General features: G+C 43.8%; 1 protein-coding gene and 1 long non-coding RNA gene across 10 annotated transcripts in view; one reads left to right on the top strand and one right to left on the bottom strand.

Moving 5' to 3' along the window:
* Positions 1–20,860, top strand: part of stau2 (staufen double-stranded RNA binding protein 2) — a 459,368-nt gene that overhangs the window by 23,060 nt on the left and 415,448 nt on the right. For 8 of the 9 annotated variants that reach the window (XM_038809615.1, XM_038809614.1, XM_038809617.1 and 5 more), the window contains exons 2-3: positions 8,354–8,484; positions 20,549–20,708. In XM_038809615.1, coding sequence (XP_038665543.1) covers positions 8,354–8,484; positions 20,549–20,708 — 291 coding nt within the window. The remainder of the gene's footprint in view (positions 1–8,353; positions 8,485–20,548; positions 20,709–20,860) is intronic. The other variant, XM_038809618.1, reaches the window with a different exon arrangement.
* Positions 9,986–17,981, bottom strand: LOC119972619. The gene is made up of 2 exons (XR_005462117.1): positions 17,185–17,981; positions 9,986–10,410 (listed from the first exon to the last, which is right to left on the bottom strand). It is a non-coding gene; the product is annotated as an uncharacterized LOC119972619 (long non-coding RNA).

Here is a 20,860-nt window from a genome sequence, read left to right as displayed (position 1 = left end):
GTCCCAGTGGACATTTTTATAGCTGCCAAGAGGAACCGTACATCTGTTGACAAAGTTACTTTTGAAGTAGTGAGTGAAATCCACAGCCCTCTCGGCCCATTGCAGCGCTGGCACCACTTCTGTTGCTGTTGAAGTCACTGACCACATCTCTGAAATTCTTTTGGGAATACATCTGTCAGTTGTCTAAATAAAGGAGCAGTGGGATCTAATTTGTAGTAGCAAATTCGGAAAAATTGGGCAAATATTTGAACAAACATTTGATAGAGCTGTATGGATGGTATCATAGGAAATTATGTTCCTTAGACACTGGAACTGGCCAGATTGACTGCAAAATAGTCATTCCCAGTCAAGTAAAATCCTGTACAACCTCTCATACTTCTGTACAACCTCTATACTTAGACAATGTGGCTCCGCACATCTCTCATCGTAACCTTGGAGATAAACAAATAGCCCTGACAATATTGGTAGGAAACTCCCAAAATACTTAGCAGGTCAGGCAGCAGCGGTGGAGAGAGAAACAGTTCACATTTCAGGTTCGTGTCCTTTTCTAATAACAGAAGAATGCTACAATGTAACAGATTTTAAGTAACTATGGGTAGTGGGGAGGGGAGGAAAGAACAAAATGAAAGGTCTGTGATGGGGTGGAAGACAGGAGTGATTAAATGACAAAGGGAATTATTGTGCAAGGAGAACGGGGGTGATAATGAGACGAGCAAAGAAACAAATGGTGGGCCTAGAGGAAATGTAACTTCAACAACTCTTGGATGCCAGTGCCCCTCCAGATCTGACATGATAAATGGTTTTGGAGTAGCTATGAATAGAGGAATTCCAGTGACATTATGTGGGGGGGAAGACCTGCACAAGGTGCCAGGGTGCTGTTTTTAGTTCTTTTTGCTTAGTTTCAGGGGGTATTTTCATTTAAAAACCTACTTGTTAATTGAATAAGGTGCCTACATTGGTGAAACGCCTAGGAAGCCTTGGGGAAAAAGCCTGAAAGTAGAAGTTTGTTGACTGAATTGGAGGCTTCTTGGGGCTTGTTGGTCGAGAAAATGGGAGAGGCAGCCTCTGTGACTCCGGCTCACTCCACAATATAAATATTCCCCACATTCTCTGTAGCTTTGACAAAAAGTCATTGGACTCGAAACGTTAGCTCTTTTCTCTCCCTATAGATGCTGCCAGACCTGTTGAGATTTTCCAGCATTTTCTCTTTCATTATAGATTCCAGCATCCGCAGTAATTTGCTTTTATCCACTAATGACTGAGATGCTTAACTGCATCTTGGCGGCAGAATTTGACAAGCATTGGCGGGTTGTGTCCGAGGTCCTCCGCAAATCAATGGGAGAGGCCTTGGCTCCCATTTGTTTGGCGTTGGAAAGGACCAATTATACGGTAGAAGCGCATGATGATATGATACAAGGCATGGAAGTGGCTCTTTCGACACAGAGGGACCAGATTGCCTCTCTGGAAGTGGACATGTCTCTGATGGCTGATGTGAATAAAGCACTGAAGTAAAGTGAATGATTTAGGGGATTGTTCCAGGAGGCAAGATATCCAAATTGTGGGGTTGCCGGGGGGGGGGGGGGGGGGGGGGGGGGGGGGAAGATTCAGCTCCCACAGAGTATTTTGCGAAGATGTTTGGGAAGATGGTGGGGGAGGGTGGACTCACGTCCCCTTCCCAGCTGGATCGTGCCCGCTGAACACTCCGACAGAAGCCACGTCTCAATGAACCACTGAATCATGGCTTCCAAGAGAAAGAGCGGGCCCTGAGCTGGGCAAGGGAGCATCACGACTATAAATGGGAAGCCCACGCCATCAGGTTTTATCAGGATGTGGGAGCAGGGCTGGCAAAGAAGCAGGTGGTGTTCAACAAGGCCAAAAGTGCTCTGCATAAAAGCTGAGTGCGGTGTGGGATGGTGTACCCGGCACGGCTAAGAGTGACTTTTGATGTGATGCAGGAGGTGGATTCCTTTGTAAAGAAGCATGGTTTGGGTGTGGGTTGATTGAGGTTTTTGAAATTTTTTTTGAGTGTTGGGGATGGGTATATTGATATATGGAATTGTTGGGGTTCCTTGCTCATGTTTGTATTTCTCTGTTGTTGGCGGCTCTCTTGGGTGCGCCTGGTTGCTGAACTTTCTCTGTAACTGTTGGACAATCCCTCTCAGTGAAAATAGCAGACTCTGGATCAAGGGGAGGTGGGAGGCCCCCAATTTGTTTGGTCACCTGGAATGTCAGGGGGCTGAATGGCCCAGTGAAAAGATTGAGGGTATTTGCTCACCTTAAAGGATTAAATGCTGATGTGGTGTTTCTGCAAGAGCTCATTTGCGGGTCAGAGACCAGACAAGGTTGTGGAAAGGGTGGGTGGGACAAGTTTTTCATTTAGGCTTTGACAGTAGAGGCCGGGTTGTGGCAATTTTAATCAACAAAAAGGTTCAGTTTTCTGCCGCTAAGATCCTGGCTGACCCCAATGGTGGACATATTATTATCTGAGGGTCTTTGGCAGGTACATCGGTGGTCCTGATTAATGTGTATGCCCCAAACTGGGACAATACTAGTCTTATTAACAAGCTGTTCACCTCCATTCCTGATCTGGATTTGCATCAGCTTAGTTTGGGGAGTGACTTAAGCTGTGTTCTGGGCCCCAGGATGGAGCAAATTGGGGCGTTTTTTTCAGTGGGTGATAAAGATTTTTCTTTTTCCTCCCATGTCCACCATGTGCGTATCGACCTTTTTGTGGTAGATAGGTCTCTCCTTCCTTTGGTGGAGTGGGTGGGTTTCCACGGCGATTTTGATTTCAGACCATACCCCACGTTTGTTGATTTGGCACACAGATAGTGGATATGGCATTATTAGCGGACAAGAGATTTTGTGAAAGCATGTCTACCACCTTTGGGGAATATATTAAATTTAATAAAAGTGAGTTCATCTCTCTTTCTACACTGTGGGATGCCCTTAAGGTGATTATCGGGGGGCAGATAACTTCCTATAAAGTAAATATGGAAGAGATTGTGAGGGTGGAGTGGCAGAGGCTGGTGGACTCCATCGTTGAGGTGGATCATCAGTACTCACTTGCCCCAACCCCAGAGATGCTGGTGAGTATGAAAAAGCTGCAGACACAATTTGAATTATTATTAATGGATAAGGCGGTGGGCCAGTTGTGACGTTTGAGGGGTATATTTTTTAACATGAGGTGAAAGCCAGTCACCTTTTAGCTCACTGGCTAAGATGGCAGATGGCTTCCCGGGAGATTGTGCAGATACGGGACTCGAGTGGCAGCCTCAGATCAGTGTGGCTTTTGAAACGTTTTATTGGGATCTCTATAGATTGGAGCCTCCGGTGCAGAGTTTGGCCATGACGGATTTTTTTGGATGGGTTATCCCATCCAAGTGATGGGGAGGCAGAGGTGGGAATAGTTGGAATCCCTGCTAGGCCCAGAGGAAATTAGGAAATGAATTGGGTTGATGCAGACGGGTAAAGCTCCTGGTCCTGATGGCTTCCCTATTGCGTTTGTGAGTAGTTTGCGGAACAATTGATCCCTCTAATTTTCAATATATTTAATGACTCCTTGTCCTGGGGTTCGTTGCCCATTACTCTTGCACAGGCCTCTATTTTCCTGATCCTTAAGAAAGACAACGACCTTCCAGAGTGTGGGTCGTACTGACTTATTTCACGTTTAAATGTGGAAGCTAAGTTACTTGAAAAAGTGCTGACACTGTGATTGGAGCCTTCCCTCCCAGAGGTGATCTCAGAAGGCCAGACAGGCTTCAGCAGGGGTCGGCAATTGTTAGCCAATAAATGTTGACTATTAAATGTCCTCTCCCCCTCTTCAGTGCCCGAACCGGAGCTGATTGTTTTCCTGGATGCTGAAAAGGCGTTTGATAGAGTGGAATGGGGATATCTCTATGAAACAGATCTCCCATCCTTCTGATGCCTGCCCTCTGCCAGCTCTGGAACCCACCATCCATCCTACCCGGGACAAACCTGTGATTGTTGCATATCGGGGTCCAGACCGACGCTCCCTCCACCCTCTTGTACCTCCTCCACTGTCCCCAGATCCGCAGTGTCACCACCACCACCGGACTTGTGTAGTAACGGGTTGGCGAGAATGGCAAAGGAGCTGTTATCAAAGCTCCCAGACTAGTACCTTTACATGACGCCACCTCCAGCTGCTCCCACGCAAACCCCTCACATTCCACGTGATCAGCCGGACGGGGCTAACGCCCCCCCCCCCCCCCCCCCCCCCCCCCTCCCCCGACTAGCCATCGCCCTTTCTTGGCCAACCTCGAGCCCATGGCCTTCGCTTCCTCGAGTGCCCCCACAGGGAGCCGCCGCCCCCGGCCCTCAATTGGTACCCCTCAATTGATACCTCCTCTGTCAGCAAAGCGGCATCCCCCCTCCCCTCCCCCTCCTACATCCTCCCCCCCCCCCCCCCCCAAACAGCCCCACGACCCAAAACCCCCCGCCAAGCACCAGCTGGGCACTTGCTCACCCCTCACTACGCTCCCGAGAGTCAGCTGACCCTGGCAGCTCCCGTTCCTGGCGCCGATCAGACTGTCGCCTCGTTGTCAGGACCCTTCTCCCCACGTAAATAAACCAATTAAACTACCTCTCCAGCCCCAGTAAATAAATAGTAATACGAAACAAAAAATAAACAGAAGACACTAAACTGGAGGAAACTGGAGTACCCGGAGGCAACCTGCGCAGACAGGGGAGAACGTGCAAATTCCACACAGTCACCCAAGGCCAGAATTGAACCCAGGTCCCTGGCTCTGTGAGGCATCAGGGCAAGCCACCCTGCCGCACAAAATCAACAAAGCAATTTGAATACTGGACTGTATAGCCCGTACAGTAGAGTATAGGTGAGAGGGCGTTATTCTCAAACTGTAAATTGTTCTGGTCAGACCAATCTTGGGTACAGTGCTCATTTCTGGTTACCATGATTCAAGATCTGGAGACAGTTCACAGAAGTGGCACAACATTAATCCGTAGTGTCAGAAGATTGAACAATAAGGAAAGACTGGAGAAACTATTTTTTTTAGCTTTGAAAGGACATGACTGTAAGGTGATTACTATTTTGCATACCTCTGTTTAAAAAGTAGATAGGCAAGTGATCATGAACATTACTTCAAATAGACTTGTACAACGATGAGGGATCATCAATTCAAACCTAATAAATGGCAAATTTAAGTCTGATTTTCTTCACATAGTGTGTAAATGGGCTTCTGAGCAGCGTAGTGAGGGCAAGAAACCCAGAATCATTTAATTGTTGGATACAATAATAATTTGGTTTGGAGGGAAACCACCTGTATTATCTGTCTGGATAGATGAACTAAGTTAGGACAATTGTATATTCTTATTAAAGGATATGAGGGCTGGACAGGAATGTTTACCTGAGGTCAAGGTTGGGCCATAAACTTATTAAAAGGCAGATCAGACTAGAGGGGGTGCATGACCAACTCCCGTTCCTACTTCTTATACCCTTATGTAACAGTCTTCCATATTTCTATCTATTGTGTAAAAAGTTTTGAGAAATCAGCAGTTTGCTGTCAATAATGAGACTGTCTCTGTCTTACCAGGTGAAGGCTAGAAGGACCCTAAAACTTATTTAATGGTTTCAGTGCATAAACCTGATCTAGGGAAGGGATCAAATCAGAAACGGTTCCCATCCTGGGCAGCACAGTGGTTAGCACAATTGCTTCACAGCTCCAGGATCCCACGTCCCAGGTTCAATTCCTGCCTTGGGTCACTGTGCTGAGCCTGCACGTTCCCCTGTGCCTGCGTGGGTTTCCTCCGGGTGCTCCGGTTTCCTCCCACAGTCCAAAGATGTGCAGGTTAGGTGGACTGGTTATGCTAAATTGTCCTTAGTGTCCAAAAAAAAGATTAGGTGGCGTTACTGGCTTATGGGGATAAGGTGGAGGTGTGGGCTTAGATAGGGTGCTCTTTCCAAGAGCCGGTGCAGCCTCGATGGGCCGAATGGCCTCCTTCTGTACTGTAAAGTCTATGAATCTATGATTCACTCCTGATTATTGCCAAGTGATACCAACTTGAAAATATTTGGACGTCAATTGGCAACAAAATTAGGTGTGAAATTCTGCATTAACACTGGCCGGAATTCTCCGGTTGTTGCGATTGAATTTTCCTGCCGGCACTACACCCCTGCCAGTGGGTTTTGCGGGGTCTTGGAGTGCTGACAATGAGAAATCCCACTGATAAGCAGCGGGAAGATAGAATCCCGCCACCAGCAAACAGCGCATGGCTGAGAAACATGCGGCTGGTGGACCGCAGAATCCTGCCCACTAATTGAGAGGCTTAGATAGGGGTGAATGTGAAGAAGATGTTTCCACCAGTAGGAGAAACTAGAACCTGAGCACACATCCTCAGACTCTTCCAGTCTCTTCCAGACTATGCTTGTCAAACAGATACTCGGCCATGCCATTCAGGGGAGCCCCCAAATGGACCAGGTTGGTGATGAAATCGCCAAACTTCTTGATAGCCCACACCTCCACCTTATCCCCATGATAGCCTGGACTTCTTCATCCAAGAAGTGAGTCTACAGAAAGTCACACATTTATGCATCGATATTGTCAGAAGCCAGTTTATGCAGGTCCAAGATAGACTGGTTCACAGTTCTCTCCAAGTGAAGGGGTGATCCCTGCTCTGGGTCACTGTCCATGTGGAGTTTGCACATTCTCCCCGGGTTTCGCCCCCACAACCCAAAGATGTACAAGCTTGGTGGATTAGCCATGCTAAATTGCCCCTTAATTTAAAAAAATAAATTGGGTACTCTAAATTTATTTTTAAAATTGTAGCCACAGTATTCATATGGCTCGTCCAGTTCAGTTTCTGCTCAATGGTATTCCCCCAGGATGTTGATAGTACGGGATTTAGCCGTGGTAATGCCATTGAACATCAAGGGGCGATGGTTAGACTCTCTCTTGTTGGAGATGGTCTTTTCCTGGCGCTTGTGTGGTATAAATGTTACTTGCTATTTGCCAGCCCTAGCCTGCATATTGTCCAATTCTTGCTGCATTTGGACATGAATTGTTTCTGTCACTGAGGAGTCGCAAATTTGGACTGCTTTACTATCTGAGTCGTTGGATGGAAAGGATCATCAACAGCGCGATCAATCCTAGGATATTACCCTGAGAAACCCCTCGAGTGATATCCTTAAATTGCGATGATTGGCCTCCAACTACCACAACCAACTTCCTTTATGCCAGACATGATTTGAACTAGAAGAGGATTTTCTCCCTGTTTCCCATTGATCCTTGTTTGCTCGGGCGCCTTGATGCCATACTCAGTCAAATGCTGCCTTGATGTCAAGGGCAGCTACTTTCAACCATTAAAAATTAATAATTAATACTTTCACCTCACCTCTGGAATTCAGCTCTTTTGTCCACGTTTGGACCATGGCAGTAATAACATCAGGAGCTGATTGACCCTGATGGAACCAAGTGTCGATTAATAGTGCTATTGATGATCCCATCCATCATTTTACTGATGGTCGAGAGTAGACTGATGGGGTGATATTTGGCCGGGTTGGATTTGTCCTGCTTTTTCGTGCAGTTTTCCATATTGTCGGTTAGATGCCAGTGTTGTAACTGTACTGGAACAGCTGATGTGTAGCAGAACTACACGCTAATGAGATAGATTCAGAACAGATCCAGGTGCTCCAATCAGGCATCCTTGAGGTATTGTGGGCCATCAGCACCATCTTAACCTGCTTCAGCAATGACCTTCCTTCCATCATAAGGTCAGAAGTGGGGATGTTTGTTGATGATTGCACAATGTTTAGCACCATTTACAGTGACTCAGTGCATGTGAAACCATTCATTTTGAAGGGAAAAAAGTTTTGTTAATTTTATTCTTCTCATTTATTTTCATAATTTGGATTTTGATTTATAGTTTCAGGCTGAGTATCTGGGGAAATATTGTTTTTTCTTAATTTTTAGATGGTTCTGGCGATTGTAGTTTATTTCAATAATATAACTGGCATACTAAGTTTTTCATATTTGATCTTGGGATGTGGACATCAATACCAAATAAATAATTATTGCCCATCCTGAGGGCATTATGAGTCGGACACTTATGTACAACTGGAGTAGGAGTAGCAGGGCCACTCCCTTGAAGTTCATAAGTGAACCAGTTAGGCTTTTAAACAATTCAGCAGCTTAAATGGTTATATTCAGGACCAGAACTGGACACTGTGTTCTAGATGAGGCTTAACCAAGGTCTTGCACAGCATTAAGTCAAAACATTTGAAGTATGAGTCATATTTTGTTGAAAAATGGATATTTATTTTCTTCAACGCTGGACATTGTTACGTGGTATATTTTCTTAAATGTATTGTTTGCAGTTTCTTTCCAGGATAACATGGCAAACCCCAAAGAGAAAACCCCAATGTGCCTGGTGAATGAGTTAGCCCGTTTCAACAGAATCCAGCCCCAATACAAGCTTCTGAATGAAAGAGGGCCTGCCCATGCCAAGGTAATAGTTGAATAGCAGCTTTTAAAATGTTGCTATGATAGTTTTTGTGGCATTACTGCTCTTTATATTGATTTTGAAATATTGCTGAAAAGAGAGACATGTTGCTGAAGCTTGTTTGGCTTGCACTCATCAAGATAAATGCAAGAATATCAAATTTCAAACAATCACACCAATTTATTCTACAGGTGGGTGGCATGTGCCTCAGTGGATAGCACTGGGACCGCGGCGCTGAGGACCCGGGTTCGAATCCCGGCTCTGGGTCACTGTCCGTGTGGAGTTTGCACATTCTCCCCCTGTCTGCTACCGAGCTCCTGGATAATTCAAAAACAGTGCAAGGCTTGAATATATTACTTTTATTTGCAGAGAATTGGTTCCTATGTATGAAGTATAAATAAGACACTTTGCAAGCTTGACTGATCCTTTTCATGGAAAATACCACTCGCTGGTGGCACGTAGCACAGTGGTTAGCACTGCTGCCTAGTGGCGCTGAAGTCCCAGATTCAGTTCCGGCCCCAGGTCACAGTCCGTGTGGAGTTTGCACATTCTCCCCGTGTCTGTGTGGGCCTCACCCCCACAACCCAATGATGTGCAGGGTAGGTGGATTGGCCACACTAAATTGCCCCTTAATTGGAAAACAAATTGGGCACTTTAAAGTTAGAAAAAAAGAAGAAAATGCCACTCGTGTATCCAATTCATAGTAGCAGCGAATGGATTATTTAACCTGTTATTCACATTTTGAGATACCTTGCCTTTTCAGGGTAATTTCAAGTAGACTTCTCAGTTTTGTCAGCCCAAAAGACGTTCCGCCTACCACACAATGTCGTGCATGAATTTTAGTACCAGTGCAATACTAGATATACAATTAAGTGAAGAATGGGTGCATTAAGGTGTATAAAGAAATCCCGACATGCAGCTGCAGATTCAAAGACAACGAGCAATACATGTACCTATCAGAAATATGCTCAGAGTCGGAGGTTTGGGCTCCTTCCATCAAAAATGCATTCCTTGTGAGAAACTGGCAAAAATGTTAGCAAGTGCTAGACATTGAAGTGACCCTATGGTTACCATTTATTTGGCCATACATATTATTAAAAATGAACTTGCCTGCGCAGGTTGCTAAGTTACGAAGCTCAATAAATGCGGATTCAGAAAATGACTAACAATTGGCTGATTGAATGAAACCACAAGTTCCTTTGGCTGTTCATAATAGGAAGAGTACAGACTGTACTCAATTAGCCCACATTTACAAAACCCTCAAAAAACATCTACTGTTGGATGTGGTATTGTGATTGGGCAGAACTTGTTGAACAATCCAGAGTGATCTAATAGCTGCACTAACAGCCAATTTAAGATAATCAGTCGAGCTCTTAATGTGAAACATTTATGTTTCCTAGTGTAGGAGTGTGAAAGTACTTTGCAGATCCCCACTTAGGCTTGGAGCTGCACACTGTACATGACAGGAATGAGTGACTCAGTACCAAATAATATGTGAAAACAACAATTTTTAGTGATAAAAAAAGAAAGGTAACTTTATAAAAAAGAAAGTAAGAAACAGAACTTTATATGCAACATAATATATATTTTGAAATAAAGGAAGAAAGACAACCTTATTGTAGCACAAATGGCAATCACAAATTGCTTTGTTCAATCAAGACAGTTCCCCAAAAGGATAAAACAACAGCGAATTACTCTGTTCGAGACAGTTCCCTAAAATATCACAATTCCTCTGCGTTCTTACATCACCAAATCTCTGAGTAATCTTGCACGGGGGCAGACTCCCTAGTCAGTCACTCCATCGATGTCCCTTTCTTCGTAATGTTCACTGGATGATTAGTTCATTCTGGCTGCATCCACAAATGCTGGATGCAGTACCCTATTGAATTCGATTTCCAGCTCTATTCCAGCCTTCCAAGGTCTCCATCCAGACTTAGTAAAAACAAGAGTCAAACAACCATGAGTCCTTATCAAATTCTTCTCACAAGCAGGTTATTGCATGATATTGCAAGTTTCAGGCCTACAGTATATGTGACATACCTTCATATGCAGGGATCTGTTCTCTGCAAACAAAAGGAATATGTTCAAGCTAGTTGCCTTGTTTGAATTACTCAGGAACCTGGGGAGCTAATAGTTCCCCTTTGCTTTCTTCATGGCATTATCTCAGCCAATCAGAGTTGACTAGGCAACCAGTCAGTACCTTTTCTATTGTAGTATAAAAAAATTGCATTTGTTTGAAATTTGGCTTTCTTCCATTTTTCCCGATGAATGCAAACAGAAAACCTACTGCAACTTGTCTCCTTTTTCAGCAATATTCTAGTTCTCCACTACCAAGCGGCCAATTAGAAAATAATACTCATGCTCTCCAGCGTTTCCCTTTTTATAAGCCTGTTATCATGATCCTAGTGCCATTGTCTAATAACTGAATATTTAAGATGATATAATCTTGACTTCTGGTGGTCTTGTAAAATACATAAGTACATTATTGTAAAGAGTACTTATGTATGTGTGACCTGATATGTCTCAAATTAAATATACTCACGCATAATTTCTTGATTCCCCAGCATCGCATTTAGGGGGTACTCCATTGATGTATTGGGAAATCCCTCCAGGAAGTTCCCATGTCAGTGTTTACCTGGCAATTGTCCAGAAGCGCTAACTTCCTCTGGACAATTGCAGTGGGCTGGGTACCATCCGACAAAAGTGATTTAAATCATTACCTTCGAATGGTTCTGCCAATCATACCCTGATAGTTATTCTAAATAATCTTTATTGTCACAGGTAGGCTTACATCAACACTGCAATGAAGTTACTGTTAAAAGCCTCCAGTCACCACATTCCGGCGCCTGTTCGGGTACACAGAGGGAGAATTCAGAATGGCCAAATTATCTTTGGGACTTGTGGGAGGAAACCGGAGGACCCGGAGAAAACCCACGCAGGCAATTGGAGAACGTGCAGACTCCGCACAGACAGTGGCCCAAGCTGGGAATCAAACCTGGGACCCTGGAGCTGTGAATCAACAGTGCTGCCGTGCTGCCCAACTGTGCTCATGTGCCTCTGAAAGAGTTAGAAGGGAAAAGAACACTTTTAACTACATAGTAACTATTTAAACAACAGACCCAGCCTCGTATGGGACAACCCCACACACACAAACCTCCACCCCGAGCCGAGCCAAACCAAAACCCCAGAGCAGTCCAACTCTTCCCCCCTCCCCTTGTAGTCTGACCTCCCATCACCGTCTGGTCCGACCCTGTCCCCTGCTCCCGGCCCTGTCTGACGCCCCCCTCTTGGGCCAATGCAACCCTGTAACTTCGATACCTCTCCCCATTCCCCACTCTCAACCTTTCCTTCCTGTCCAACCTCCTCCTTGCCACTCTCCCCCGGTCCTACTGAAACAAAACCCCCCCCAAACTCCCTCCAGGTCTCTCCCTGATTGTCAGAACAAATTACCATTGCAACTTACCTTCTCCCTTTCAATTGCCCCTTTAAACATCTCCTTTACGGCACTGGGGTGTTTCCTATGCCCCAGTTACTCCACCCTGATGCAGCCGGGGACGTGCTTTATTACTCCTGTCCCATCCAGCCTGAGTGAGGAATGTTGGGCAAGACCAGGGCTTTGGAATACCAGGGTGGATACATTCATTCAGAGTGGCAATCTGCTGGAGATTTCCACTCTGAGGAAGTTACAGGCCACAATTATTTGTGAATAGACACTTGTCTTTGTCATGGATATATAGATTTTTTTTGATTTTTGTGCTTTCCTAGTATTTACATTTTTCCCTCCTCTCAAGCTCAAATAAGTGTGTATCAATTCTTAAAATATATGAAATTAATTCTCCACTTCTCTCCTGAAAAGCAATGATCGTTTAAGTCATGACAGCCAGCCAGTTGTGTACAATTTCTACTGCTTCATATTGTACTGATTTTAACCACACTTATTAAATAGTTTGTTCTTATCAGTCTCTCAAGTTCCTTTAATATGACCCTGTCTTTGTTACTATATGTAGCTTCAAATCATTAAACATTGTCTTTGAGTATTAAGAAAAAAAGCAAGCAAAATACTGGAAATCTGAAATACAACAGAAAATACTGGAAATATTTAGCAGACCTGGCAATATCTGGAGAGAGAAACAGAGACAATGGCTGAAATTTTCCACTTTCGAACTAAGTACCTTGGTGGGTGAGTGCCACAATGCATTGCTCGCTGGTTGGAGTGGCGGGAATTTGTGTCCGATTTCCAACTTGGAAGCAAATTAATTATGCAAAGGCAAGTATCTCTCCAAATCACGTGATGGGTCAGGAACTGATTCGTCTGCCCCACCATTACTAATTGGGTTGAAGGTTTGGGCGCTATATTTAAATACCACCCAAACACACACATTCGCTCTCTCCGGCCAGCTACCTTCAGGAGAAGCCTTAAGACTGCTGCGCACAGGAAGATGGCTGCCCTGAACTTTATCCACAACGCCCTCAAGGCTTTTGTACGAGAAACGAAATGCGTCAACACTGGGATGTCCTCTACTCCAGGGAATGCTCCACGAATCCCACTAATCTCATAACGCCAGCCTGGGCAGCGGTTGCAAGGGAGGTCAACCCGTCAGGCAGCGGCCCCAGAAATGCCTTGCAATGCAGGAAGAGGATAAATGATTTCATCTGCTACGTCAAGGTAAGTCAACCTTCAGCTACATCATGCACTCAAAGTGTTGCCATGTACAAGGATTTCACACAATGTTAGCTGGTGACACATGAGCACTGACTGTCTCATGATCACATTCACATTACCAGCATCCCATCTCTCATGCAGGACTAACTCCATCCTCAGCCCTTACAGAGAAGGCCCACAACACACAGAAGGCATGCATGCTTTCCAATCTCTGCTCCAACCCTCCTCATCGTATTCAATCCATTTCTATTCACACAGCTTTCCCACAACAAAAGGGAGAGATCCAGGACCAGAGGCAAGATGGCTCACTCCCTTCGAGGGAGATGCTGCTGAGCTGGCAGGAGAATGCAGGGATCATTCTGTTGGGAAGGCGAGATCAGCCTCTCCCAGCAACCCAATATGGATTAGCCCTCCATAAGTTGATCATCCCCTGACGTTCATAGTAAGTGGCATGCAATCTTGTATTCAGCCTGTTCATTAGCTAAATCTATCCTCCCTCTTATAGGACCGGCAGGTCCAGGCACACCAGCAGGTCCAACATAAGCCCCGGCCCCCTCAGGGGAGAGTCTTGAGCATCAAAAGAAGATTTGTCACTGTATTTACTTGTACCCTACACCAGCACAGAGAAACACACCATGGTGGCTCATAGTTCTAGATTAGGCTCTGAGTGACTTTCTGGAAAAAAACCTCACTGAGAGTCCAGGTCTCTGCACGTGGAGAACTGCTGGAGAACAGGCACTTGCTGAGTCTGAGTAAGATGATGAACCTTTGCAAGTGGCCATAGAAAAATTCTGTAGATGAAATGACGGGCAGAGGGACATGAGGCAGAGTTGCGAGAGCCAGTTAACAGATTAGAGCAACGGATGGAGGGAGTCGATCTACGTTCCGATTAATGTTTTGGCTCCGAAGTTCAAGTGCTTCGAGATCATCATGGGAAGGTGGCAGCGCCTTGGAGGCCTTGGCCCAGCAGGTTCTGCAGGCGATGCGCTCGGACCTGCACTCCATCGCTATAGACATTGTTGGGATCCATTAGTGGCTAAGCAAGAGTGGGATAGGGCACCTTAACTTCCTATCTGGTGCTCTTCTCAAGGAGTCAGGGAGAAGCCCTCGGGCGCCCAGAGGAAGAATAACCATCTGCTGGACATCCTAGCGCTTCCATACAGGACACTGTCCAACCACTCCGAATCCCCTTTGCATATGACTCCATTAACTCCTTCTGGTCAGACGGAGGAGTATGCACCTGCCCCTGAACAGGAGACCCAAATCAGGCCGGGACCCTTGAGGCACCAGGCCTCCAGAAGAGGTCTGCCAAAGTTATCTCGGACAGCAGGGTGTAGCAGTCAACAGGATGCCTCCACCTCTGCTGCAAATATCAGGATTGTACCCAGGTGTAGCAGTCAGATTTTTTTTTTAAACTGTAAAATTTTGATGTCACGTCTGGGTGATGGATGTTCATATATGTATATATTTGCTGTTTATGACAATGGTCTCATCATTCAAAAGCATTGCCCATATGCATCTGTGATATTAACATCTTGGACCAGGATAGTGAGCAGAAATCCCAATATTTTATTTCAATTTTATAAGACTGTGAGGAAAGGATACTCACACTGGGGGGGGGGGGGATTTCACGCGAAATAAGGATATGATATATTAAAACAAACTTTATTACGAATACAGTATTAAATACCTTTAACATTACACATGAAAATAGCTTAAAGATACCCCTTAAACAATGCTAATCAATACAGTGACACAATAACCCTTAACTGCTATCTTTACTTCTGCTCAAGCAGAAGAACCATCTCAGATCTTAATCCATTTTTAAATACAGTTAGCAGACCCAGGCATACTTGCTGAACTGAAGTTCTTCAAGACTGTTTTAAGAGATAGACCTGAATCCTGTCAGAGCAATGCCGGATCCCAAGCTGAAGGCTTCAGAAACTGTCTTCATGGTTTGACTTTAATTTCCCAACTGAACAATCTCTGCTTTCCTCTAAAATACTTGGTACTCTAGCTCCTTCCATTAGTTACATCATATTACACAGAACACAAAGGTCTCTAATTAAATACTCCACAGGGAACCCTCTTAATCTAAACAAAAGTCTAATAGCCCAAGCTTTTACGATGCTTTAATGCACCTCTTGCTCCCAAAAACATAGTTGTCTTGCAAACCAGGATTTTTATAAACGCTCAGTAAGGGTCAGAGCCATAGTGCTGTTGAGGACCTGCCAATACAGATACATGGTACTTCTTATGAAAATGAGCTCTGGCATTGGTCATCAAGGCCAGCAGTGCCTGAACTCCCTTTTTTGCCCTTGCAGGAGAAACTGGCTCACAATGCATGCAAAAAGAATCCAGACGGGAGCAGGGCTTCACTTCTTGCACATCACAAGCATGGATGAGAAATCCATGGAGATCACGAGGGTCGCTGACTGTGAGATGTTTGGAAAGGCAAAATGGCCAATCCTTGATGGAGAGTGAATGGAAACTGTAATGCATAGATTAAGCAGGTGCATTTCACTCTGGCCTGTCTGTCAGCATGCTGAAGACTCGTGCACTGAGAAGCTTCAGCTCTGTTCTCCAAGACTATTGTCACAAATTCTTCTTGTGTCTTCTGCAGGTACTGGAAATGAGATGATCAGACTGATTCTTGCACCATCACCAAGCCAAGTTCTACCAGAGCAGAGCTTAGACCAAGCAGCATCATACTATACAAGTGTACCCAATGCCAGTGCAGTTTCAATCATCTTGGTTGGTCCTCCTACATATGTATGTAGGGTGGCACTGGATGAAAGCAAGCCGCCACTGAGCAGGAGGATGTGAGAGAGAGGCAGCTGTAGGTAATCCCCTTTAGCGGATAAAAATCAGACACAACTTAGCTTGGTGCAGATGCAGAGCTGTGGGAATCATAGGAATGGGGGCTCTCTTTAGATAAGCTAACAAATGTGTTCCAACATGTCAGAGTTCCCTGAGGTAGTGTGGGATCATGGGTTGAGAATGGAAGCAACCTTTCATTCCAAGTGCTTTACCATAACTCATCCCTTTGAGCACATGAGTTCCTCCATTTAGAGCGTGGCCAACTTCAAGGAGAGCCATACTTGCGCATGCAGGAATTGCACACTGATGCTCACAGAATTCATGCCACACTATGTAGCCTTGACTAGTCAGTAGTGTTGGATCTTTTATGTTTCAATCAAGTCACCTCTTACTAAGGCAACCCGCCCATTCCAAGTATTAGTCTAGTGAAGCTTCTCTGAACTGCTTCCAATGCATTTACATCCTTCTTAAATAAGGAGATCAATACTGTACGCAGTACTCCATATGTGGTTTCAGCAATGCCTATGTAACTGAAGCAGACCTACATATTTTTGTATTCAATTCCCCTCGTAATGAACATAACTTTCTATTAGCTTTCTTAATTACTTTCTATACCTGCATACGAACCTTTGAAGATTCGTGCACTAGGACACCTAGATCCCTCTGCATCTTCGAGCTGTACAATCTCTCTCTATTTAGATAATATGCTTCTTTTTTATTTTTCCTGCCAAAATGGACATTTCCAGATTTTTCCACATTATAAGCCCATTTACCAGATCTTCACCCACTTACTGAAGCTATCTACATCTCTTTGTTAGCTTCCTTATGCCCTCTTCACATCATACTTTCCTATCTTTGTGACTTCAACAAATTTAGCAACCATGTCTTCAATTCCTTAATCCAAGTCATTGAATCAATGTTAAAAAATTGAGTCCCCAGCACTGATCCCTGTGGCACATCACTCATTGCACCTTGCCAACCAGAAAAGGATCCTCTTATACTCACCTTCTATTTCCTGTTAGCTAGCAAATATGTTACCCTCCTATACCGTGAGCTTTTATTTTTTGCAATAACCTTTGATGTGACACTTTATCAAATACTTTCTGGAAATCGAAGTACAGTACATCCATTGATTCTCCTTTAACCACAGCTTACTTCTTCAAAGAACTCCAAAAAATTGGTTAACTATATTTCCAAAACCATGTTAAACTCTGCCTGATTACCTTGAATTTTTCCAAGTGCCTTGCTATCACATCTTTAAGAATAACTTCTAACATTTCCCTATGACAGTGGTTAGCACTGTTGCTTCACAGTGCCTTGGAACCGGATTCAATTCCTGGAAGATTAAAAACAACATGTCAAATTTCTCCCTAGCCAATTCTTTCAAGACATTTGGATTGAACCAACAAGGGAACAGGCCATCTTGAACTGGTGTTGTGCAATGAGAAATAATTAGTTGGCAACATAATTGTGAGAGAACCCTTGGGGATGAGTGACCATAATATGTCAGAATTCTTTATCATGGTGGATAGTGAGTTTGTTGATTCTAAGGCTCGGGTCCTGAATCACAATAAAGGTAATTATGATGGTATGAGGCATGAGTTGGCTATGATGGACTGGGGAACATTACTGAAAGGAAGGACAGTGGACAGGCAATGGCAGGCATTGAAGGAACGAATGGGTGAACTCCAGAAGATGTTTATTCCTCTTTGGTGCCAAGGGAACTGTGGCCAAACCATGGCTTACAAGGAAAATTAGAGCTAGTATTAGATTCAAAGAAGAGGCTTACAAGTTAGCAAGAAAATGTAGAGTGTGAGCACCTCCATAACTTTTCTCTTTGTGGCAAACTCAAAGATATAACACAGCCTAACTAATGTTTTATGTTGTTTTAGCATAACTTATGTGTTATATTCTAGGCAATGGGCAATCGAGGAAAATGTAATAGACCTGAGGATTGGGAACAGTTTGAAATGTAGCAAAGACAGAGCAAGGGATTGATTAAGAAGGGGAAAATGCAATATGAAAGTAAGCTTGCACTGAACAATTGGGTTAGCCAAACGTTTTTCTCAGTCATTGAAACATTCCATTAAGGCATCAAAGGGACCACGGTACATTGACAAGAAAAGTAAACAAATTAAAGTCTCATTGGAACACCGCACAAGGAATGACACAGAGTTCGCCAGCAGTACTGCTGTCAGGAGGAATCTACGAACACTGTTACATTTGTTAATACCACCTGATAGTTCTGAGATTGTCAAACAGCAAACACAGCTTGCTAGGAGAGAACAAAAACTTGAAAAATGTGAGTGTTCAATCAAGGAGAGCAAGTGCTAACCAGAAGCTACATCACCAAAGAGAAATGGGTATCTGCTGTGATCCTAGCGAAAACTGGCCCGATATCATACGCCATACAGGCAGATGATGGAGCTTGGAGATGTCATACTGACCAGTGACTAGTTTAACAAAATGAAATCACTGAAACATCTCAAGATTCTTTTCCCATGGAAAATGTAGACAGCAATTCTTCAGTACAGGTCCGGAACACAGACAAGTTCAGATTTTGTTTCTGAGGACTTCCCAATACCTATAGAGATGGACTGTGGAGTAACCTCCCAGGAAGTACCACCTACTGAAGGAACAGAGAACACTTCCAAGGTCTCGAGTAGCCAAGTTCCAGAACGTCAAATACAACCTAAAAGAGATAGACGTCCACCTGAGAGACCGTCTTACTAAGTTATATATATATGTGCATAGAGATAATGCATAATTAAGTCTGTTGTATAAATGTTAAGTAATTGTCGTACTAAAGAAGTAAAAGGTGTTGTTTTAAGAGAATATATCCCTGCTGATGAAGGATCGTGTGATCTGTAGTGATGTCAGCAGTGTGTTTGTGCGGGCTTCAGTTCTCCATCTTAGATTGTGTGAGTTACATCCCTAAATAAAACCACTCATTGTGTTTGTAAGAATCCAGAGTGTGAGCACCTCCATAACTTTTCTCTTTGTGGCAAACTCAAAGATATAACACAGCCTAACTAATGTTTTATGTTGTTTTAGCATAACTTATGTGTTATATTCTAGGCAATGGGCAATCGAGGAAAATATCCTGCATGCTTTCTTGACTACTTTTTCTACCTGTCCAGCTACCTTCAGGAGTCTGTAGACGTGCACTTTGTTCCTCTCTATTTCTTGGAGCCTGATAATTTATTGTGTATACCCTTGCCTTGCTTGGCATTCTCAATGTGTGACCTCAGTAACTTCTCCAGATTGAATTCTATTTGTCACTTTTCTGTCCACTTGAACAATCCATTTATATCTCCCTGCTTCCTTCATCACTACCAACCACATGGCCAACTTTATCATCTGCAAACTCCTTAATCATTTAGTGACTGGACCCTGCCTGGCATGGTTTGTATTTAGTGTAAACTATGGTTTAGTGACTGGATCCTGAATGGTATGTACGAGATCTGCTACAGTTAGTCACCGGATCCTGAGTGTTGTTGTTAATTAGCTGACTGATTAGTGACTGCCCCCTTCCCTTCTGTACTCCACCCTGGTCTTCAACACAAGTACAAAGAGCTTATGGATTTCTTTGTTGCTAAGATTTTCTTCTGATTCAGAGGTGAGAGTATTACCAATGGAACCAAATTGACACTGATAATACCGCTATTACAATAGTGAGGAAAAAAATTCAGTGGCTTCAAAAGTTCGTATGATGTTGATCAGTGTAATTCCTTGGCTAAATACTGTCTCTGACCCTATGTTACCCCATATAATGTTGAAATCCACATTCATGTATTTGTCATCTTCAGACTCTGCTATTCCAGGCTGTCCTAGCCAACCTCACACCTGCATCCTTATAAACTGCAGCTTATTCAGAACCCCAATATATATGCTATGCTGCACCACTTCCAAATAACCGCTATACTCGCTGACCTATCTTGGCAATGTTTTGAGTTTACAATTGCCATTGACATGTTTAAATTCCCTCATGAACTTGTGTCTCCCTATTTCTGTAATCTCCTCTGGACCAATCATCTGTTCTTTTTACTCTAATTGCCATTGCATCCTCCCTTTCCTTCACTCACCATTAGGGGCTGTGCTGTCAGCTGCTTAGGCTGCATGCTCTATTCCATTATTTATGCAGGGAATGATCAAGCACATGAATTGCGTCTGTGACTATTCATTGGAAATTAACATCTACTTCTTTGTTTGGTTTAATTCTGTGGAATAGATAAATAATCTTTTTATGGGGCGGCACAGTGGTTAGCACTGCTGTCTCACGGCGCTGAGGACCCGGGTTCGACCCCGGATCACTATGTGGAACTTGCACATTGGCCCCATGTCTGCATGGGTCTCACCCCCACAACCCAAAGATGTACAGGTTAGGTGGTTGGCCCCACTAAAGTGCCTCTTAATTTTAAAAAAAATCTTTTTATGAGAAAGGCGGATGAAAAAGGTAACACTTGGAGGCACTTTGTATATGCTCTGGTAAGATAGGTTCAGCTCTGATAGATTATTTAAGATGTGTACAGAAAATAATAAATATCATTCAATGGCATAATTGATTTTGATTTTCTTTTCATACAGATCTTCACTGTACAATTGACTCTTGGAGATCAAACCTGGGAAGCGGAAGGAAGTAGTATTAAAAAGGCTCAACATGCTGCTGCAGCCAAAGCATTGAGTGAGACTAATCTCCCAAAACCATGCCCACGACCTCCCAAAACTATTATGAATAATAATCCAGGTACTGCTGTATTTCATGCTAATTATTCATATTAGCATTACCTAAGTAAGGGTACAGTTTAAATATATTTGCATATTAGATTGATAGAATACCAATCTTTTGATCACATTTGTTGTATGCTGCTTTTTACATAGATTACATAGAATTCACAG

The sequence above is a fragment of the Scyliorhinus canicula genome, chromosome 10 (genome assembly GCF_902713615.1).
Source record: "Scyliorhinus canicula chromosome 10, sScyCan1.1, whole genome shotgun sequence".
NCBI lineage: Eukaryota > Metazoa > Chordata > Chondrichthyes > Carcharhiniformes > Scyliorhinidae > Scyliorhinus > Scyliorhinus canicula.
The sequence above is the reverse complement of the archived record's forward strand: the minus strand, read 5'-3'. Positions and strand labels throughout refer to the sequence as shown.